This window comes from Gorilla gorilla, chromosome 11 (assembly GCF_029281585.2).
Source record: "Gorilla gorilla gorilla isolate KB3781 chromosome 11, NHGRI_mGorGor1-v2.1_pri, whole genome shotgun sequence".
NCBI lineage: Eukaryota > Metazoa > Chordata > Mammalia > Primates > Hominidae > Gorilla > Gorilla gorilla.
The window spans coordinates 81325096-81342968 of NC_073235.2; the positions used below are offsets into that span (position 1 = coordinate 81325096).

At 38.0% G+C, this 17873-nt stretch overlaps 1 protein-coding gene across 4 annotated transcripts in view; it reads right to left on the reverse strand.

Moving 5' to 3' along the window:
- Positions 1-17873, reverse strand: part of CCDC141 (coiled-coil domain containing 141) — a 219622-nt gene that overhangs the window by 20921 nt on the left and 180828 nt on the right. For all 4 annotated transcript variants that reach the window (XM_019021976.4, XM_055380321.2, XM_055380322.2 and 1 more), the window contains 4 exons: positions 9176-9316; positions 8266-8460; positions 6359-6542; positions 2969-3081 (listed from right to left, as the gene is read on the reverse strand). In XM_019021976.4, coding sequence (XP_018877521.3) covers positions 2969-3081; positions 6359-6542; positions 8266-8460; positions 9176-9316 — 633 coding nt within the window. The remainder of the gene's footprint in view (positions 1-2968; positions 3082-6358; positions 6543-8265; positions 8461-9175; positions 9317-17873) is intronic.

The following is a 17873-nucleotide window of genomic DNA, read 5'->3' on the forward strand; positions in this document are numbered from 1 at the left end:
GAGGGACCCTTTCTCATTTCTACATCCACCCAAATTAAACACCTTCAAACACTGAATGATAGTTCTTCTCTGTACCAATCCATTGGGCATTTACTACAAATGCCAAAACTCTTTCTGGAGTACCTGCTTTAAAAAGCAAAGCAGGCCAGGTGTGGTGGCTCACACCTGTAGCCCCAGCATTTTGAGAGGCCAAGGCGGAAAGATCACTTGAGCCCAGGAGTTTGAGACCAGCTTGGGCAACATAGTGAGACCTCAACTTTACAAAAAAATCAAAACATTAGCCGAGTGTGGTGGTGCATGCCTGTGGTCCCAGCTACTTGGGAGGCTGAGGTTGGAGGATTGCTTGAGCCCGGGAAGTTGAGGCTGCAGTGAGCCATGATAACACCACTACACTCCAGCCTGGGCAACAGAGCAACACACTGTCTCTAAATAAATAAATAAATAAATAAATACAAGGCAAAGCATAGTGTTAAATACTGTGTGGGACACTAAATTTAGCAGTGCCAGAGGGTTTCCTTAAGTATAATCAAGTAGGGAGGGTTGGGATGGCAACAGCAGTTATATGTGATGTAATTATATGTAGTAGTTATATGTGGGATTATACTAGTGTTATAGCCTGAATCTTTATGTTCCCCCAAAGTTTATACGTTAAAATCCACATCCTTAAGGCGATAGTATTAGGAGATGATGCCTTTGGGAAGTGATTAGGTCATGAGGGTGAAGCCCTCATGAATAAGATTAGTGCCCTTAGAAAAGAGGCCTGAGAGATACCCCTCATTCTTTTACCATGTAAGGTTAGAGTGAGTAGACAGCTACCAGGAAGTCCTCACTAGACACCAAATCTGCCAGCATCTTGATCTTGAACTTCCAGCCTCCAGAACTATGAGAAACAAATGTCTGTTTTTTATAAGGCATCTTGTCTATGGCATTTGGCATAGCAGCCAGGATGGACTAAGACAGGTAGGAAGGCACACAAGTGGCATGGGAGATCAGGGAGGGAGTGATATAGCTAAGGAAGGATTTATGGAGGAGGCAGCATTTGGGTTTGGCTCTGAGAGATGGTAAGATTTTGAAAAACAGAGACAGAAGGTCGTGTCCTTGAAGTAAAGGTTTAGAAGTGAGAAATCCCAGGGAGCATAGTAGATCAGTGGGACACAGACCTACAGTGAATGCAGAAGCACAGTGGTTTGGAAAGGTGACCAGCTTCAGAATATTGAAAGGCCTTGAATTGGAACTTGACTTGGTAAGGAAGAGTTTGTAGTAGAGTGTTGTGAATGTGAAGATGACACTAGCAGAACTATTTAGGAAGGGTAATCTAGCTGGGAGTATAATTAGGGGACTCCTGACTACTGCAAAAGAGAATCCAAGTGACAGGTTGAGCGTGAGAAAGAGAGAATGCAATCCTGACTACACTGTGTGTAAGGAATGGAGAATGAGGAAGTGGGAGAGGCTGTGGAAACAGCTCTTTCAGGAAGAATAGCCATCAAGGTAAAAGCTGGAAAGGGATATAACTTGAAGAAAGTAGATTTTATGAAGCTGACCCTCACTTGAAGATGTGCAACGTAAACGGGAGGAATATTGTAGACAATGAAGAGCAAAGAGTCGGAGGAAGCACTGATTTTCAGCCTTCGTATTGGAAGTCAGAAGCAGCAGCAGCTCCTCGGGGGTGGGGTGGAGGTGGGGAGGAAAGAATAAATGTTGAAAAAGATAACATGAGATATGTGGTTTATTATCATTGTGAAACAATGATGGGAAGCAAATAACATACATATTAGAAATATTAATCATTTCATATATTAAAAATTTCAGTTTTCTCAAACCTGATTGTAGAATTTATGTGTGGGTAATAATACAAAAGAAAGAAAAAGCTATGCACGAAGATGTTCATTGTAGTGTTATTTAAGATGGTAAAATGGTTAAAAAAATCTAGATTCTTAACCAAAGGATAAAGATAATTTGGTTGCGCACCCACTGAATTAAAAGCCTCACAAACTATTTGAATGGAAGAGGCATATAAATTTATGACATGGAAATTCCTACAGAAAAAAGTGGCTGCTAGAAATAAACATAATTCTGCTCTGAACTGCAAGACCACCACTAGGCCTCAATAACAATGATCACAACAATAATCTTGAGTATCTTCACAGTCAATCCTCCGGGCTACCCTGGGATCCACTTTGTAGATCAGCAAACAGACTCAGGGAGATTAAATAATTTACCCAAGGTCACAAATCCAATTATTTAGGGAGTTGGTATTTCAAGGCAATTGTGCTTTGCTCTACAGCCTTTGATCTTAATGACCTTGCTGTTCTCCCCATCCTCAACAACCAGTTCTTTCAGCCAGCTATAAAAACAGCATTAATCAAACCAGTTTTTGACATGACATTGACAAAGAAACATATGTATTTCACTTTAACTGGTTTTGCTTAGACATAAACATATTCTCCATATTTGTTACCATCAAATTTGTATTCTACGAAAAGTGATCATGATTAGTTTACTATTTCCATGAGGAAAAGTGTTGAATGAATATAATACCTGAAGATTACTTGTATTTTCTCTGGTGCCACAATTTGGAGAGGAAAAAAAACGCTGGCATCTATTATTTATGAACAAAACCATAGGCTACTTGATTATGAAACAAAACCATAGGCTACTTAATACAAAGTTTACTGGCAGAGTCTTAATGGGACACATTTTTTAGGATATGATCCATGAAAATGTAAACCAGACACCTTAATTGTGTTTAGCCTTCATTAACAGCAATATTTTTCTCTGCAGTGATGGGAAAGAAATAGAATTAATTATCACAAACACCCAGATAATTATGTTAGAAAGCTGTAAAACAAATGTGCACATTATGTACCTTGAGAAATTCTATTAAAATGTCTTTGCACCAGAAGACATTTGATTAACACATTTTTATTTATTTTGCTTGAAAATACATATTCTAGGAAGAAGAAATTACCTTCAGTTTTTCTTCGAGCTCTGTGAGGGACTCACATAATTCAGTCACAGATTCAAGAACCTCTTTGTGTTTTGTCACTATTTTCTCAATATATTTCTGTCCTTCTTCCAAACCTGGGGAGGAGAAGGATGAAACTAGTTTTAAAGGTCAAATTTTTAGCAAGAAAAAAAGTCCAGGTATAAATTCATCTCCCTGTCCAGTGTAAGGGCTGATAAATTGTTAAGTTCTTAATAAATATTTGCTGAAGAGATAAATAAATGAATAAAGACAAGTTTCTAAAAGCTAGATATTCTAGGAAAATGATTACATTTGCTGTACCACGCCACTTTCATGTAACCTAAATAATGTTGCTACATGAATAGTCTTAAAGCTCAATTCTCCTTAGTTTTTCCTGTTCAAAACATTCAGTGGTTCCTCTCTGCTTAGAGAAGAAGAAATTCCTCAGGATGGCATTCAAGGCCCTTCCATAACATGGTTTCAATCTGCCTCTCCCAAATGTATGTCACTCTAGTTCTCTCCTGTATTTTATCTCCAGCCAAATGGAACCAGCAACTCCTCCCTGAAGATCCACACAGCAGCTGAGTATTCCTTCCTCTACCAGGACTACTGTCCCTCCACTCTCAATTTCTGCTGTCAAAATATAACCTACTCTTTAAGGTCCACCTGAAATGCCAACATTTCTGTGAAGATATTCTTAATCTTTTCCAACTGGGTTTCTCTCTATATATTGTAATAAAAATAGCTACCATGTAGCACATGCTTATTATTTGCCTGTGCCTAAGCACTGTATAACCACTGCTCAATGTAATCCTTGGATAGATTCTACTACTATCCACATTTTACAAATGAGGAATGTGATGCTCAAAAGAACTTCTTGCCTTGGCATAGTGTCTCGCGCCTGTAATCCGAGCACTTTGGGAGACCGAGGTGGGCAGATCACTTGAGGTCAGGAGTTCGAGACCAGCCTGACCAACATAGTGAAACCCCATCTCTACTAAAAATACAAAAATTAACCTGGTGTGGTGGCACATGCCTGTAATCTCAGCTACTTGGGAGGCTGAGGCAGGAGAATTACTTGAACCCAGGAGGTGGAGGTTTCAGTGAACCGAGATCATGCCACTGCACTCCAGCCTGGGTGACAAAGCAAGACTTTGTCTCAAAAAAAAAAAAAAAAGGACTTCTTTAGGTGACCCAGTCAATAAATGGGGGAACAGGGATTTGAACCCAGGACTATCTGACTCTACACCCTAGGCCAAGATTGTATCACACATTGTTATGGGCTGAACTATGTCCCCCCATCCTGCCAAGTTCATATGTTGAAGTCCCAATTCCCGATACATCAGAACGTAACTGTATTTGGAAATGAGATCTTTAAAGAGGTGGTTAAATTAAAATGAGGCCATTGGGATGGGGCGCTAATCCAATGTGACTGGTGCCCTTACAAGAAGAGGGAGAGACACCAGGGCATGTGTGTGCAGAGGGACGACCACGTGAAGAGGCAGCAAGGGATCAGCCATCTGCAAGCCAAGCAGAGTGGCCTGAGATGAAATCAACCCTGCTGGCATCTTCATCTTGGACTTCCAGACTTCAGAAGTGTGGGAAAAGAAGTTTCTGTTTAAGCCACCCAGTCAGTGGTATTTTGTTATGGCAGCCCTAGCAAACAAGCACAAACATTTTATGTCCTTCTCGCTCCATTTACCATACCATGACTTCAAGGACTAGACTGTGGTCTCTTGAATGGAGGAACTAGGTCTTAATTGTCTTTATAACAGCCACAGCTCTTAGTAGATAACAGGTATGCACAAATTTGTTTGAGATAATATTTTGCATGAAAATTCTGAGTTCAGTAATGCTTGAGTAGCTTGCAAGAGCTGATATAATCTTAAAGTGCCTCCCTTGATGCAAATTTTAAAAAATATATAGCTTCCCTACCAAACAGACGGAGACTCATGTCATTCATTTATTCATTCAGTGATTCATTTATTTATCAAATATTTGTTAAGCAGTTGGTATGTGCCATTAGACAGTGAACTAACAAGCAAAATCGCTCCTCGAATACAGCTTACACTCTGGTAAGGAAAGTCAGGCAACAGACAAATACCTATATAAAATGTCAGTTGGTGATAAGTGCCAGGAATATAAACAAAGCCAGATGCAGGATCTCGCATGACGGGAAGGGAATTTAACTTTTTAGGGTCTTTGTCAGCACTTCTCATGCTCTGAGATTGAATAGGCACTGATCCAGGCACAAATACAGTGAAAAAAATATACTTTCCTCAAGTTTATGGGCAGTAGAGAAGACCAATAGGTATTTATACTACAATGTAAAAAGTTCAATCGTGGAGGAAACATATACCAGGCTATGGGAGCAGAGTGTCTCCAAAATATTTAGTGCACTCACACGGTAACTCCAGCAAGAAGATGTCACCTTAGTTTCCATTAATTTTTCAATCCATATTTTATTATTTTTATGTTTCTATCCTTTTCTTCTGGAATATTATGAATAATTCATTCTCAACAATTTAAGTAGTATACTACAAAATTTATGGCTCTCCATGGATAGTGTTTCATGTTATAAGAGAAAATACCTGGCAGCAGCCATGGGCAGGCAAATTAAGCATTTTGTACCAACTGTTGTGTCTTCTTTCTGGGCTGCATTTGCCTGGTCACTGGGAATTACTCTGGGTCTCACAGGACCGATACCAGGGAATTCATGGAACTTATTCCTCAGAACCCTCAAGAAATATCATCCTCTATGGACTTCTTAAATGGGGGGTCCTCTTTTAGGAGGAAGGATCTCTCAGGCTGACATGACATTATCTTTCCTAGTCATGGAAGAGAGGAAAGCAGAACTTGTAAAATGGCAATTTGAGTTCTCCCATTTATTCCACAAGTGAGAGGAAAGTGAAGGAGAATTTTCCAGGTCTTTCTCAAATATGTGAACCAAAAGCCTCATAGAAAGGAGAGGGCTGGAGACTTCAGTCTTAGCTTTATGTCTTCTTAAAGTATTACTGAAATTTTGTATGTTTTTCAAGGAATCACTCTAGTGGAAATTAGATTTTGTTTGTTTGTTTGTTTATATAAGCTGAGTATTGTTCTGGTGTTATTACCCTAGAGATGAACAACAGGGATGGAGGAGAAAAGAGAATAGAGAAGGAAGGCTTACACAAAGTAGGTAAAAATCTGCAGGCTTCATCTGCTGTCAGAAATTCCTCCCTCTGTTCCCTGTTTGCTTTCCCTGGCTGTGGGCTCTTACCTTGAACATTTTCCCTGAATAGGTTGGTGTGCTGAGGACCCTGAGGACTTGCCACACTCTTGCTTTCTACTGGATTAGGCTCAGTATAGATTTGTTCAATGGCCAATCACTGGATATCTTAAAAGAGATCTCACCATATAAGCGCTGAGCAAGGTCAGTGGCCTCCTGAATCCTTTCTTCTTGCTGCGGCACTGAGGGTGCAATAAACTTATTAAACTGCTGGTGGAGAATTTTCACAGCTTCCTTTGTCTTGCACTCTGTGGAATATTTTCCAACTCTTACAACTGTGGCACTTGCATCTTCATACCAAAAATGACACTAAATTTAAATAGGATAAAGCACAGATGAAAGAAATACCGTCCTTCTAAAGTTCTTAATTTTGACCAGTGAAGTATCAAATTTTAATTCCCTCAACTTAATGTTCACACTGGCTTGAACTTTCTAAGTCATAATAAAGAAAATATTAAAACATGATCATATTCTATTGCACTTAAATGTTAGAAGCAGAAATAAATACAAATGTGAAAACACATATAAATAAAACTATAAGAAAGTAAAAATATGAAAATATGTTTGATTCTCCTACCTTTTTAGGTTTGCCTAAAATATAATTCCTAAAAGGAATGTTGCAGACTTATAAGAACAGGCAGGATAAAAAGCATCTGGCACTAAAAAGAATCCAAATACATGCTAAATGGCAAGAAAAAAGCCAAATGTTCACAATCCAGCATAAAGAATTGATATCATTAATAATACACTGCTAAAGTATTGCCTGATGAATACTCTAATAAATAAATTATCTTTGAAGAATAAGATTTAGTTTATGAATGGGAAAATATCATCTAACAAATAGCATTTCACCTTTGCTTAGTAGAAAATGGTTATAGTTTCCAAACACAGTGGAGAATGAGACAGTTTCTAATTAAAAATAACTGTGGCTGGGCACGGTGGCTCACGCCTGTAATCCCAGCACTCTGGGAGGCCGAGGCAGGCGGATCACGAGGTCAGGAGATCGAGACCATCCTGGCTAACATGGTGAAACCCCGTCTCTACTAAAAGTACAAAAAAGTAGCCGGGCGTGGTGGTGGGCGCCTGTAGTCCCAGCTACTCGGGAGGCTGAGGCAGGAGAATGGCGTGAACCCGGGAGGCAGAGCTTGCAGTGAGTCGAGATCACGTCACTGCACTCCAGCCTGGGCAACAGAGTGACATTCATCTCAAAAATAAATAAATAAATAAATAACTGTGATGGAAGGAATGTCTGACTCAGGCCTGAAGCACTTATGCAGGGTGAGAAATAGAAACACATGACTCTGTTAGAAGTTGGTTTTAAATAAGTGCCACAAAGGGACCACAAACTTATACATCATATGTAGAAGACTGATCATTTTGATTCTCCTTAATCTGGTGTTAAATCTAAAAACTCAGCTGCATTAGTGGTAAAGACGTTCTGTATCTCAAACAATAACGGGCAACAAAGAACACTCAAGAACTTCAAGTGCAGAATTTCTTCAATACAAAGTGTTCAAACAATAACTTTAACTTGCCAAATTTCATATATTTTATGTATACTCTACCATTTATCTTCTTGACAGTAATAAAAGAAAACACCAATAACAACTTTTTGTAGCTGAAAAATCACAGTATCACTTTTTAAAATAAATATTTTCAAGTTCTGTGAAATAAATAAACCATTCTGAGCATTTTAAACAGATATCCAGCAGTGAACATAATTTCATGATAAGTAAACATCTTCATCTGATGAGGTTATGGAGAAACAGGAACTCTCATACATTGCCGGTAAATTAGTAAAGACTTTTCTCAAGAGAAATTGACCAATAAAATCAAAGACCTTATAACATTCATCCCCTTAGGTCCAGCAATTCTATTTCAGAGAATTATCCTAAGGAAAAAAAATCATGAAAAGGAGCATGATACAAGAATATAATGAGAATAACAGCTAATGCAACATTGCTTTAAAGTTGCAAAATGATTTTTGAAAACAACATTACAACATGGATACCACTGCAAAAAAAGAGAATACCTCTTCTATCACCTCCTGGAAATGCTCAGTCAGGTCCAAGTTCTTCTTGTAATCTGTCACAACTTTGTCAAAGTCATCCACATGTTTTTGCAAATCCTTCATGACTTCCAAAAGGACATTAACTTTATCACTTGGATAATTTAAGAAAGAATCAGAGGTTTTATTACTAACTTTTTCCATTTTCCTTTTCAAAGCCTGTGTGAAAAACAAAAAGTTTTTTAAATAACATTCAATTTGTATTTATGATGCTAGTGATTAAATACTGAGAGAAAAACTGGTAAAAATTTTGCAGCTTCCTCCAATCTATTAAAATAATAATTATTACAAATATATTATGGAAAGAATGGGTTTCCCCCCAAATTCTATTGATTTAGCATTCAGCAAATAAATAGAAAATGTACACAGGTGTATTCCAGATTTTGAGACTAGTAATATGATCTTTTTTAAAGACATTGATAATTAAATCAAATACTTGTCCTCAATAAGCTCACTGTCTCCTGGAAAAGGCATTCAAATAATCCAGCCAGTACATGTAATAATCAAGGTAAGAATAAGAGGCTATAGGAGCAGCAAAACTGATGACATAGATGGATGCAAGAAAAGGAGGAGGAGTGTAGAAGGCACGTGCATGCATCCATGCGTGTGTGTATGTGTTGGGGAGAAGAATGGAAGTAGACAGGTTGGGTTTGGCAGAAACCATTCTGGATCTGCCTCAAGAGGTAAATCAATTTATTATGTATTTTTACATGAAGGATAAAATTGTTATAAAAATAGAAAAATACCCTTTGAGTCCCAATGCTACAAAAAGCCAGGGTTAGGTATCTAGATTTGAAATTCAAAACAATTTTGCAATAATTGTGTAGTACATGCATACACATGCGCACATATACAAACCATACTTTCTTGTTACCTGCATTTTTTCAGCATACATATCAACTTGCTGAATTTGATATTTAAGTGCCTTCAGATTCCGAGATTTTTCATTTTTCTTAGTGTAATTAAACTTCAAATTATTGAATTTCTTTTTGATATCTTTGAATGAGTCTTTGAGCTGTAGTTCAATAAAAAGAAATAGGTGGTTTCCTTAAAATGAGAAAACAAAGTCACTTGCAATAAATCAAAGCATCTGAACACTTCAAAATACTCATAATCTTAAAAATGTATTTAGGGTAATTTTCCCTCCCTCCCTCCCTCCCTCTCTCTTTCTTTCACTCTTTCTCTTTCTCTCTTTCTCTTTCTCTCTCTTTCTTTCTTTCTTTCTTTCTTCTCTCTCTCTTTTTTTGAGACAGGGTCTCACTTTGTCACTCAGGCTGGAGTGCATTGGCGCGATCTTGACTCACTGCAACCTCTGCCTCCTGGGTTCAAGCAATTCTCATGTCTCTCCTAAGTAGCTAGGACTGCAGATGTGTGCCACCATGCCTGGCTAATTTTTGTATTTTTAGTGGAGACAGGGTTTCACCATGTTGGCCAGACTGGTCTCGAACTCCTGGCCTCAAGTGATCCACCTACCTTGGCCTCCCAAAGTGCTGGGATTACAGGCTTGAGCCACCGCGCCCGGCCTCAGAGTGATTTTCATTATAAAACAAATCTGCCAAGTGGACATACAAAGTGAATTTAAATATATCTTCCAAATATAAGTAATTATAAAATGTTTGTTAATACTTTTCGATTTGTAATTTTTAATTAGGATTATAGCTATAGAATATTCCTTTGTCCCCCAAGTAAGAAAATTTCTCACATATCATACATAAATTTTAACAACTCTAGTTTTCTTATTTGAATTTATTTGATATCTTTTTTCCCATTCATTCTGTTTTCGATACACTAATACTTGCCCCAGATCTCTCTATCTTCCAATACTCTCTCACAGCCATCATGTATACATTTATTAAGGCTCCAAAAAGCTATCCATGTTGAAGAGGTCAATGAAGTGTTGACAATTAGACCAGCCAGGACATTGGTGGGGTGGAAGAGAAGACCCAATATGAGATTTAGTAGAAAAATAACTATATCTGCCCAGTTAAAAATTATTTTTCGTGAGCAGTTCTGAAAAGAGTTTTACCCCTTAGATATAGACCATTAACTTCAGAGATCCTTCAAAAACAAAAAAAGTAAAGTGAGAGTTGTTGCTAATGACGGCTATGCTAACTTGTGTATAAATAAAGCATATAGCTATACATAGGGGATAGATTTTGACAGTCTTAACAACAGTTCAACTTTACCAGTGCACCAAATTTCTAAGCAGTGCAGTTCCATTAAATGCACCACTTTCTGTCCCTTCTCTATATTTAAGAAGGATAAGCGTATCGACAGGCAACTCTCTCTTTGTATTATCACCAAAGAGAAGTACAGAGAAAAAAACACCTTCTCAGATTATATAGAGGCATTTAACAGCAAGAGTGAACAATGTCATGGTTGATAAGTTTGAGCTAAGATAAGAGAAGTCAGAAAAGCATTAAAATTCTTTTCAATGATAGCAAACAAATTATTTGGGAGGGAATAAAGACTGTGCATGTGCTAGATTTTAGAATTGTAATGCAGAAAAATATACTTGCCCTACAAAATGCATGCTTTCTCAAAACGCTTATTTCAAATTCTGCAGACTGTGAAAATAAAGCCTTTATCTTATCTGTAACACATCTTAGAGACATCAACTTTAAAGCCCTAGTGGAATTGCGCACGGAAATTATTATACTGATAGAATTTTTGCATCTGATACACATATACTTAATCAGTGTTGTTTAGTTTATATGGTAAATAAAGTTGTTGAACATTACTTTAAGTTACAAACTAAACCAAGCATAGAGACCACATGAACCACTTTAACTGATAAATAAATCAGTAATGTTCAGAAAAAGTGAAAAGCTTCAGAATTTGAACATTATTTCTCTATTAGAAACTCAGGGGAATATTTAAAAGATCATATTCAGTTGATATATTTGTGAAATAACTAATAAATATTTACATTCTACGGCACTCAATGTTTTAATGTGCATATGTTTGGTTTTAACAGGAAAGGATAAATAATGTCAATTTTATAAGATTGAGATATAAAGGCGTTATATCCTTAGTTATTTACATAAAATTTTGGCAGGAGTTTTTGCAACTACAAATATAGTAAGTACCACATCTGAGGAAACCAGACATTATTGTTTTAAAAAAATCTCAATAATGAGTTACTATTTAATGAGTGCAGAGTTTCTGTTTAGGTTGATAAAAAAGTTCTGCAGACGGATGGTAGTGATGGGTTCACAACAATGTGAATGTACTTAATACCACTAAACTATATACTTAAAACAGTTAAGCTGGTAAATTTCATGCTATGTGCATTTTACCACAATTACAAATAAAGGGAAAAAATGCCCTGTCACTAACATTTATCCATTGGAAAATAAACTTATATATTCTTCTACTTATATATAAGAATATATAAAATATAGTCATATATTTTTCTCTACTGAAATGTGACATATATCAGAAAACCTTAGTCCAGAGAAAGGAAGAGGGGCTCTGTCATTAACCTGATAACCATTGGATTACATCTGCTTTAAATGGGAAAGTTCAATGTCTATTTGAAACCTATATGATAGAGAAAGGCTGAGATTTAATACTTTAATTCTCAACCATGAGATTTTAAATCTACTTTGGATTAAGAAATTTAAGACTGATAAATGATGAGTGTGATTTGATTTCTGTTTGCTTCAGAATGTGTGCACTTCCACTGAAGATGATTTATAAGGTCAAAGAATGTTCATGACACTCTGAGTATGTGAAATGGGATCAAGTTCTTTCTGACACATGAGCTCCCTTGACAAAGTTGCTGGCACTTTTCTCTTTTGGTTTCACTGGAAATCCATTTTAAATCTAAATCTCTGTGCCTTTTTCAACTCAAATTCAGGACTACTGCAGATGCAAGTGGAAGGCAGTATGCATGAAACTACCTTCAGCGATTGAAACATCTTGCCATTCTTAATTTTCTTACCTGCACTTTCCAATATGAAAACTTAACTTCCCATCTAATCCCCACATAACTTGTGGTCATATTTTTAAAGGAACTGAGTGCCATAGTCGCTGGGCTGTGGTATCACTGTTCACACAGCTGTTTCTAACTTTAGTCAACTTGTCAACAATGGGGAATGGCGGGATGGGGCTGAGACAACTGCTCAAGTTGAGCACATAAGTGGAGAAAAACACCGCAAGCTTGGGGTGAGAAAAAGTTTACCCTGTTAGAAATCTTGAAATGGTGTTATAATTCATATTAAAGTTCCTCAAAGTCTTCAGAAAATTAGGGAAAATATATTTTTAATGAATAATTTTATTTTCCCATCTTTTCACATGTTCAGCTCCTCTATATTTACCATAGAATAAACAGACTGAGTTAACATAGCTATAATTAGAAATAAGTTATTAAGATTTAAAAACTATAGCTATTTTGAAATTAGCAGAATGAGCATCTTTGCCAAAGTTTCCAGCATGCCGTAAGCCCCTTCTCAGGGTTAGGAATAAACAAAGCTTCTTTGGAAAGAAGCAGAAGGGAAAGAGGCTGATGCCAAGTGAGGCTGGCTTGCTATTGTTAGTCTTGACGAAGCTGGTTGAGCCAGCATTGGCACAAGAATGTATTATTTATAAGTTTGCTGCTGTCAAGGCCAATTTGTGTGAGGGACATGGGATATTTAAAACAGAAATGCATTTAATGCATTTAAAAAGAAAGCCTTTCCTTACAACTATGGCACATGTTTGGCCAGAAGCAAAAATATAAAATGACTGGTCAATCTCCACAATGTCCACTTCATGAATGTCATTTCTTGCCTGTCATTTTATTCACTCCAGAAAAAAAGCTTTTTGATGCTCATATTCAGTAACAGAAAGCTGTGATGTTATCACCTCCCAGGGATGCTTCATTCAAAATCAAGAGACCCTAAAGTTCAAAATTTAACCCAAATCATTTGCTACAATGATCAATTATCACTTAGGGAGGCTGAGGCGGGTGGATCACCAGAGGTCAGGAGTTCAAGACCAGCCTGGCCAACATGGTGAAACCCCGTCTCTACTAAAAATACAAAAATCAGCCGGGCATGGTGGTGCATGCCTGTAATCACAGCTACTCGGGAGGCTGAGGCAGGAGAATTGCTTGAACCCGGGAGGCAGACGTTGCAGTGAGCCAAGATTGCACCATTGCACTCCAGCCTGGGCAACAGAGTGAGACTCAAAAAAAAAAAAACTTTTTTTTTTTTTTTTTTAGAGGCAGGGTCTCACCATCTTGCCCAGGCTGGACTTGAACTCCTGGGCTCCAGCAATCCTCCTACCTTGGCATCCCAATTGTAGAATATTCAGACTTAGTACTAGAGAGATTTCAGGACAAGACTTTTTGGCCTCCTTCCATTTGGCAACCACTCCCTTGTCTTCTTGTGCTTGAGGCCAGCCGCTAGCGGCTGAAAGTGGGATAACTTGGGAAGACGTGACAATTGCTCTGTCTTAAATTGTAGGTAGCAACAGGCATCAGTAATACATATTTTATCCATTTTGCATGTTTTGTGTCTTCATAATATGTTTGTTAAGTTTTGTTTTCTGAACATGATAACCATAATTTTAAACTTCAGCTCTGTTTACTGTTCAGGAAGTTTCCACAGTCATTTTGCAGATGTTAAACACCAAAATGTTAACATTTTAACCTTATGGAATGGATGCTTTTAGAGCAAATTGTAATCTTTCTTATCCTCTTACACATACCATCCAGATGGACCCAGGATGGGGCCCACTAGAGGAATGGCTGTGACTGTGAAGTCCCATGGGTTTTAATGCTATCTAGACTCGAAGTTTCCTGAGGATGTTTGTGCTTTTTTTTTTTCTTTTCAATAGACAGAGTCTCACTCTCTTGTCCAGGCTAGAGTGCAGTGACGTGATCACAGCTCACTGTAGCCTCAAACTCATGGGCACATGGGATCCCCCTGCCTCAGCATCTCAAGTAATTGAGACTACAGGCACACATCACCACGCTCGGCTAATTTTTAAAAATTTTTTGTAGGGCTGGGCACAATGGCTCACGCCTGTAATCCCAGCACTTAGGGAGGCTGAGGCGGGTGGGTCACCTGAGGTCAGGAGTTCAAGACCAGCCTGGCCAACATGGTGAAACCCCATCTCTACTAAAAATACGAAAATTAGCTGGGCATGGTGGTGCATGCCTGTAATCACAGCTACTTGGGAGGCTGAGGCAGGAGAATTGCTTGAACCCAGGAGGCAGAGGTTGCAGTGAGCCAAGATCGTACCATTGCACTCCAGCCTGGGCGACAGAGTGAGACTCAGTCTCCAAAAAAAAAAAAAAAAAGCTTTTTTTATAGAGGCAGGGTCTCACCATCTTGCCTAGGCTGGACTGGAACTCCTGGGCTCCAGTAATCCTCCTACCTTGGCATCCCAAAGTGCAGGAAACACAGGTGTGAGCCACTGCTATTTGTATTCTTATGGCTTGGTACACAGAAGCCACATTAACACATTCGTTGAGTGAATATAATGGAGTCCTTTTTAAAGAAAATAATGAATTCAGGTTATAAATCTTGAAAAATAATTATTGTCTGCACTATACCATTGTGCTGCCCTGTTGGGTGTTTTGCCGTCTGTGCAAACTCTTTCTCTGCTTCCTTTCCTGCCAGTGGGTAGCAGTCCATGGTCATTTTGTCAGTGGCAAAGCGCTACACAATGTCAGGCGGTTTTAATTTTATTGCGTACGTGTCTATAGCAACACTATTCCTCTATTCTAATTTACTGCTACTAATCGACTTGTATCCCTGGAACTCATTTGACTGATTTATTCGAATTGAAAAAAGAATTTGTGCCATTACAACATGTGACCGATACATGGAACATATATACTAAGTCCTTTTCTGCATAATTCCTGAAGGGTAAGATGTTGCTACAGTGGAAAATTTCAGGGTAAGGTAAAACAATTATCTGGAAGTTCTATGTGGAAAACTTGAGAACATGGATACCAACCCGATTCTGTCATTACTATTCTTTTCAGCAAAGTAATTGTGATCTGTAATATGAGCCTCGAGTTACAAATTTCCATTAACATCATGTAAATGTAATTTTTTTGGTCAGGTTGAAAGAAGAAAACATGCTTGATATTTACTTATTACATTTCTAAATGTGGATGTGTAAAGAATGATCTTTCTGTGTCATGTAATATGGCAGAGAATATGTCTACTGTGCTTTGTGTATGAACAACTTATTTATATAGTCAGGCAAGAAAAAATACGAATTATATTCAACATTCAAGCATACAAATGTATCTTTGTGTGAAATGGGTAGGAAAAAACACAAAGTCTGGCAGTCTGAAGATTATTTTTCTAGTAGGTAGACATGAAGAAAATAAGGTTCTACAATTTCCTATGTCTTCATATGAAATTGGAAAAAAATGGTTTTTTCTCAAAGATAAAGCACAAACTATCATTCGTTGTCTCTAAGGCACATCACATTACATTTTAAAAAAACTACATTTAGAACACTCTATTTTGCCTTGAGGTATTGAGTTCTTTTCTAAGGGCTTTCAGTGAAGTTAAGACCATGTAAGTTAGCTACAGCACAGTCAAGAAAGAAATTTTTTTGAAATAACCAAATGAACTGTACTATTATATCAGATCATACAAACATCTTAGATATACCAGAAAATAGGGATAGAAGAGGAAAGCATAAAAAAAGAAGATATTTAACATCAGACCATGCAGTGGTTGAATGGCACTGAAATAATATGTAAATCATGAATTCTGAGTTTAACAAATGATAAGCATGTTGGTGCCCAACAAATGAGTCTGTGGCCTGAAGTTGATCCCCTGGAACACCCTGAGCTGAAACTCTCTTGTCCTGTAGCATATTCATAACATGAAAGTCATATGCTCCTCAGTTTTCCCATCTGAAAAATGAACATACTGAACTGGACATTCTCAAAAATCCATTGCAAGTCAGAGTCTGTGAACTTTCTAACAGTACTTTAAGCACATTGAAAGTGAAACTGTGTTTAAAAATCAACTTTAAACATTAAATGCTATACTTGGTTTAGTCCTCTGGCATGTTATCTAATTTTAATTGTTTATGCAGAAAAAATTAGTGTAATGTATCATATTTAATTTTACATAAGTTTTAAGCAGCTATACCCAAAGACTAATAATGATAACAACAATAATAATGTCTAGATAGCAAATATTATTACCACTGTGGAAACTGCCATCTGTTTGGGCTCTGCTGTTCACAATATAAACTAGAACACACGTATTTTTATTTTCCTAAGGGGCACGGAAAATATTCCTTCTAATTATTTTCCCTTAGGCCTGTGGTAGGAAAGTCCAGGGTGTGCACACTCACTATATCTCCACAAAAAAGGAGAAGTGACAAAGACTCAAAGTTCTCAAAGGTCATTTAAATGTGAAATTGTAAGTTACATGAAAGATTAACTGGATCAGTAGTGGAAGCAAATGGGAAGAATGTCTCTCTTAAAATGTAAGAGCATGCTAAAGTGATACCTGATTCCTAAATCAAACCTGCATGTATCTGGCTGCTCATTCCTGACACGGTACAGACAATCCTGGGGCGTACCTACTACTGACAGGAAAGGAAATTTGTCATCCCGGCCGGCTGGCTCCAAACACAGTCTCATCATGAGGCAGTCCCTATAAATAGAATTCCTGCTGGAAGGGCCTGAACAGGGAGACCCAGCTTCATAAATGTCACAGCTCTACAGGGAGCTAGAAATGGAGCCAGAGGGGGCTGGGAAAACCCCTCAGCCTGCTCCACTTGCGCTTTAGCAAATGTAGAGCCCAACCATCACTGCAAAGAGGGAGGATTTTGGCAAGACAAAGGTTTACAAATAGCAGTAGAGGAGGAGGAAGAGAAGGAGGGAAAACGGGAAGAAAGGGGGAGGGGAGGAAAGAAGAGAGAAAGAGGAATAAAGAAGATCACTTTAAGGAAAGACTGTAAAGGAATAGTTTCCATAACCACGAATCCACATTTTGTAGCCTTGGGGAGACCAATGTGCTCTGATGGTTTTCCTTAACAAGACGTGATTGACGTGTAAGCAGCAGCATAGGAACTGGAAGTGGCCATTCTATCACGTAGAGGGCAAATTACACTACCGGTTCAACCCCGAAGAGTCGACGCCTCTCTAGCCAAAAGTAACTCCCTGGAACACAAATTATGAGCTGAAACTCTACAGTCCTGTAGCACACTGCTGAAATGAACATCATTATCAGATGTCAGTTCCTGCTTCCCTAGTGTTTAACAGAATCCAAGTGGCCACTCTTGCTCTCTTCCCCTCTGGTTTTCCTTCCAGCCATGGTCCATCCTGCACCTGCCTGTGGTCTGTAAATGTGTGGCCTACAGGAAGGGCCACTTCAGAGCCAGGCCACCATTAAAGTTGAGTTATTTATACTTATTTCTGTGCTTTAATGTTGTTGGATAATATTTGATACTTGCTGGGTCTAGTTGATGTAAACTGGGCATAAACAGAAAGTGAAGAAAGTTTACTGCCTCCTTTTCCACCACCTTCTTTCCCAACGGACTTATGGCTTAATGGGCTCAGAAACATTTTGCTCTAAATGGAGATAAATCTAGAATTATGT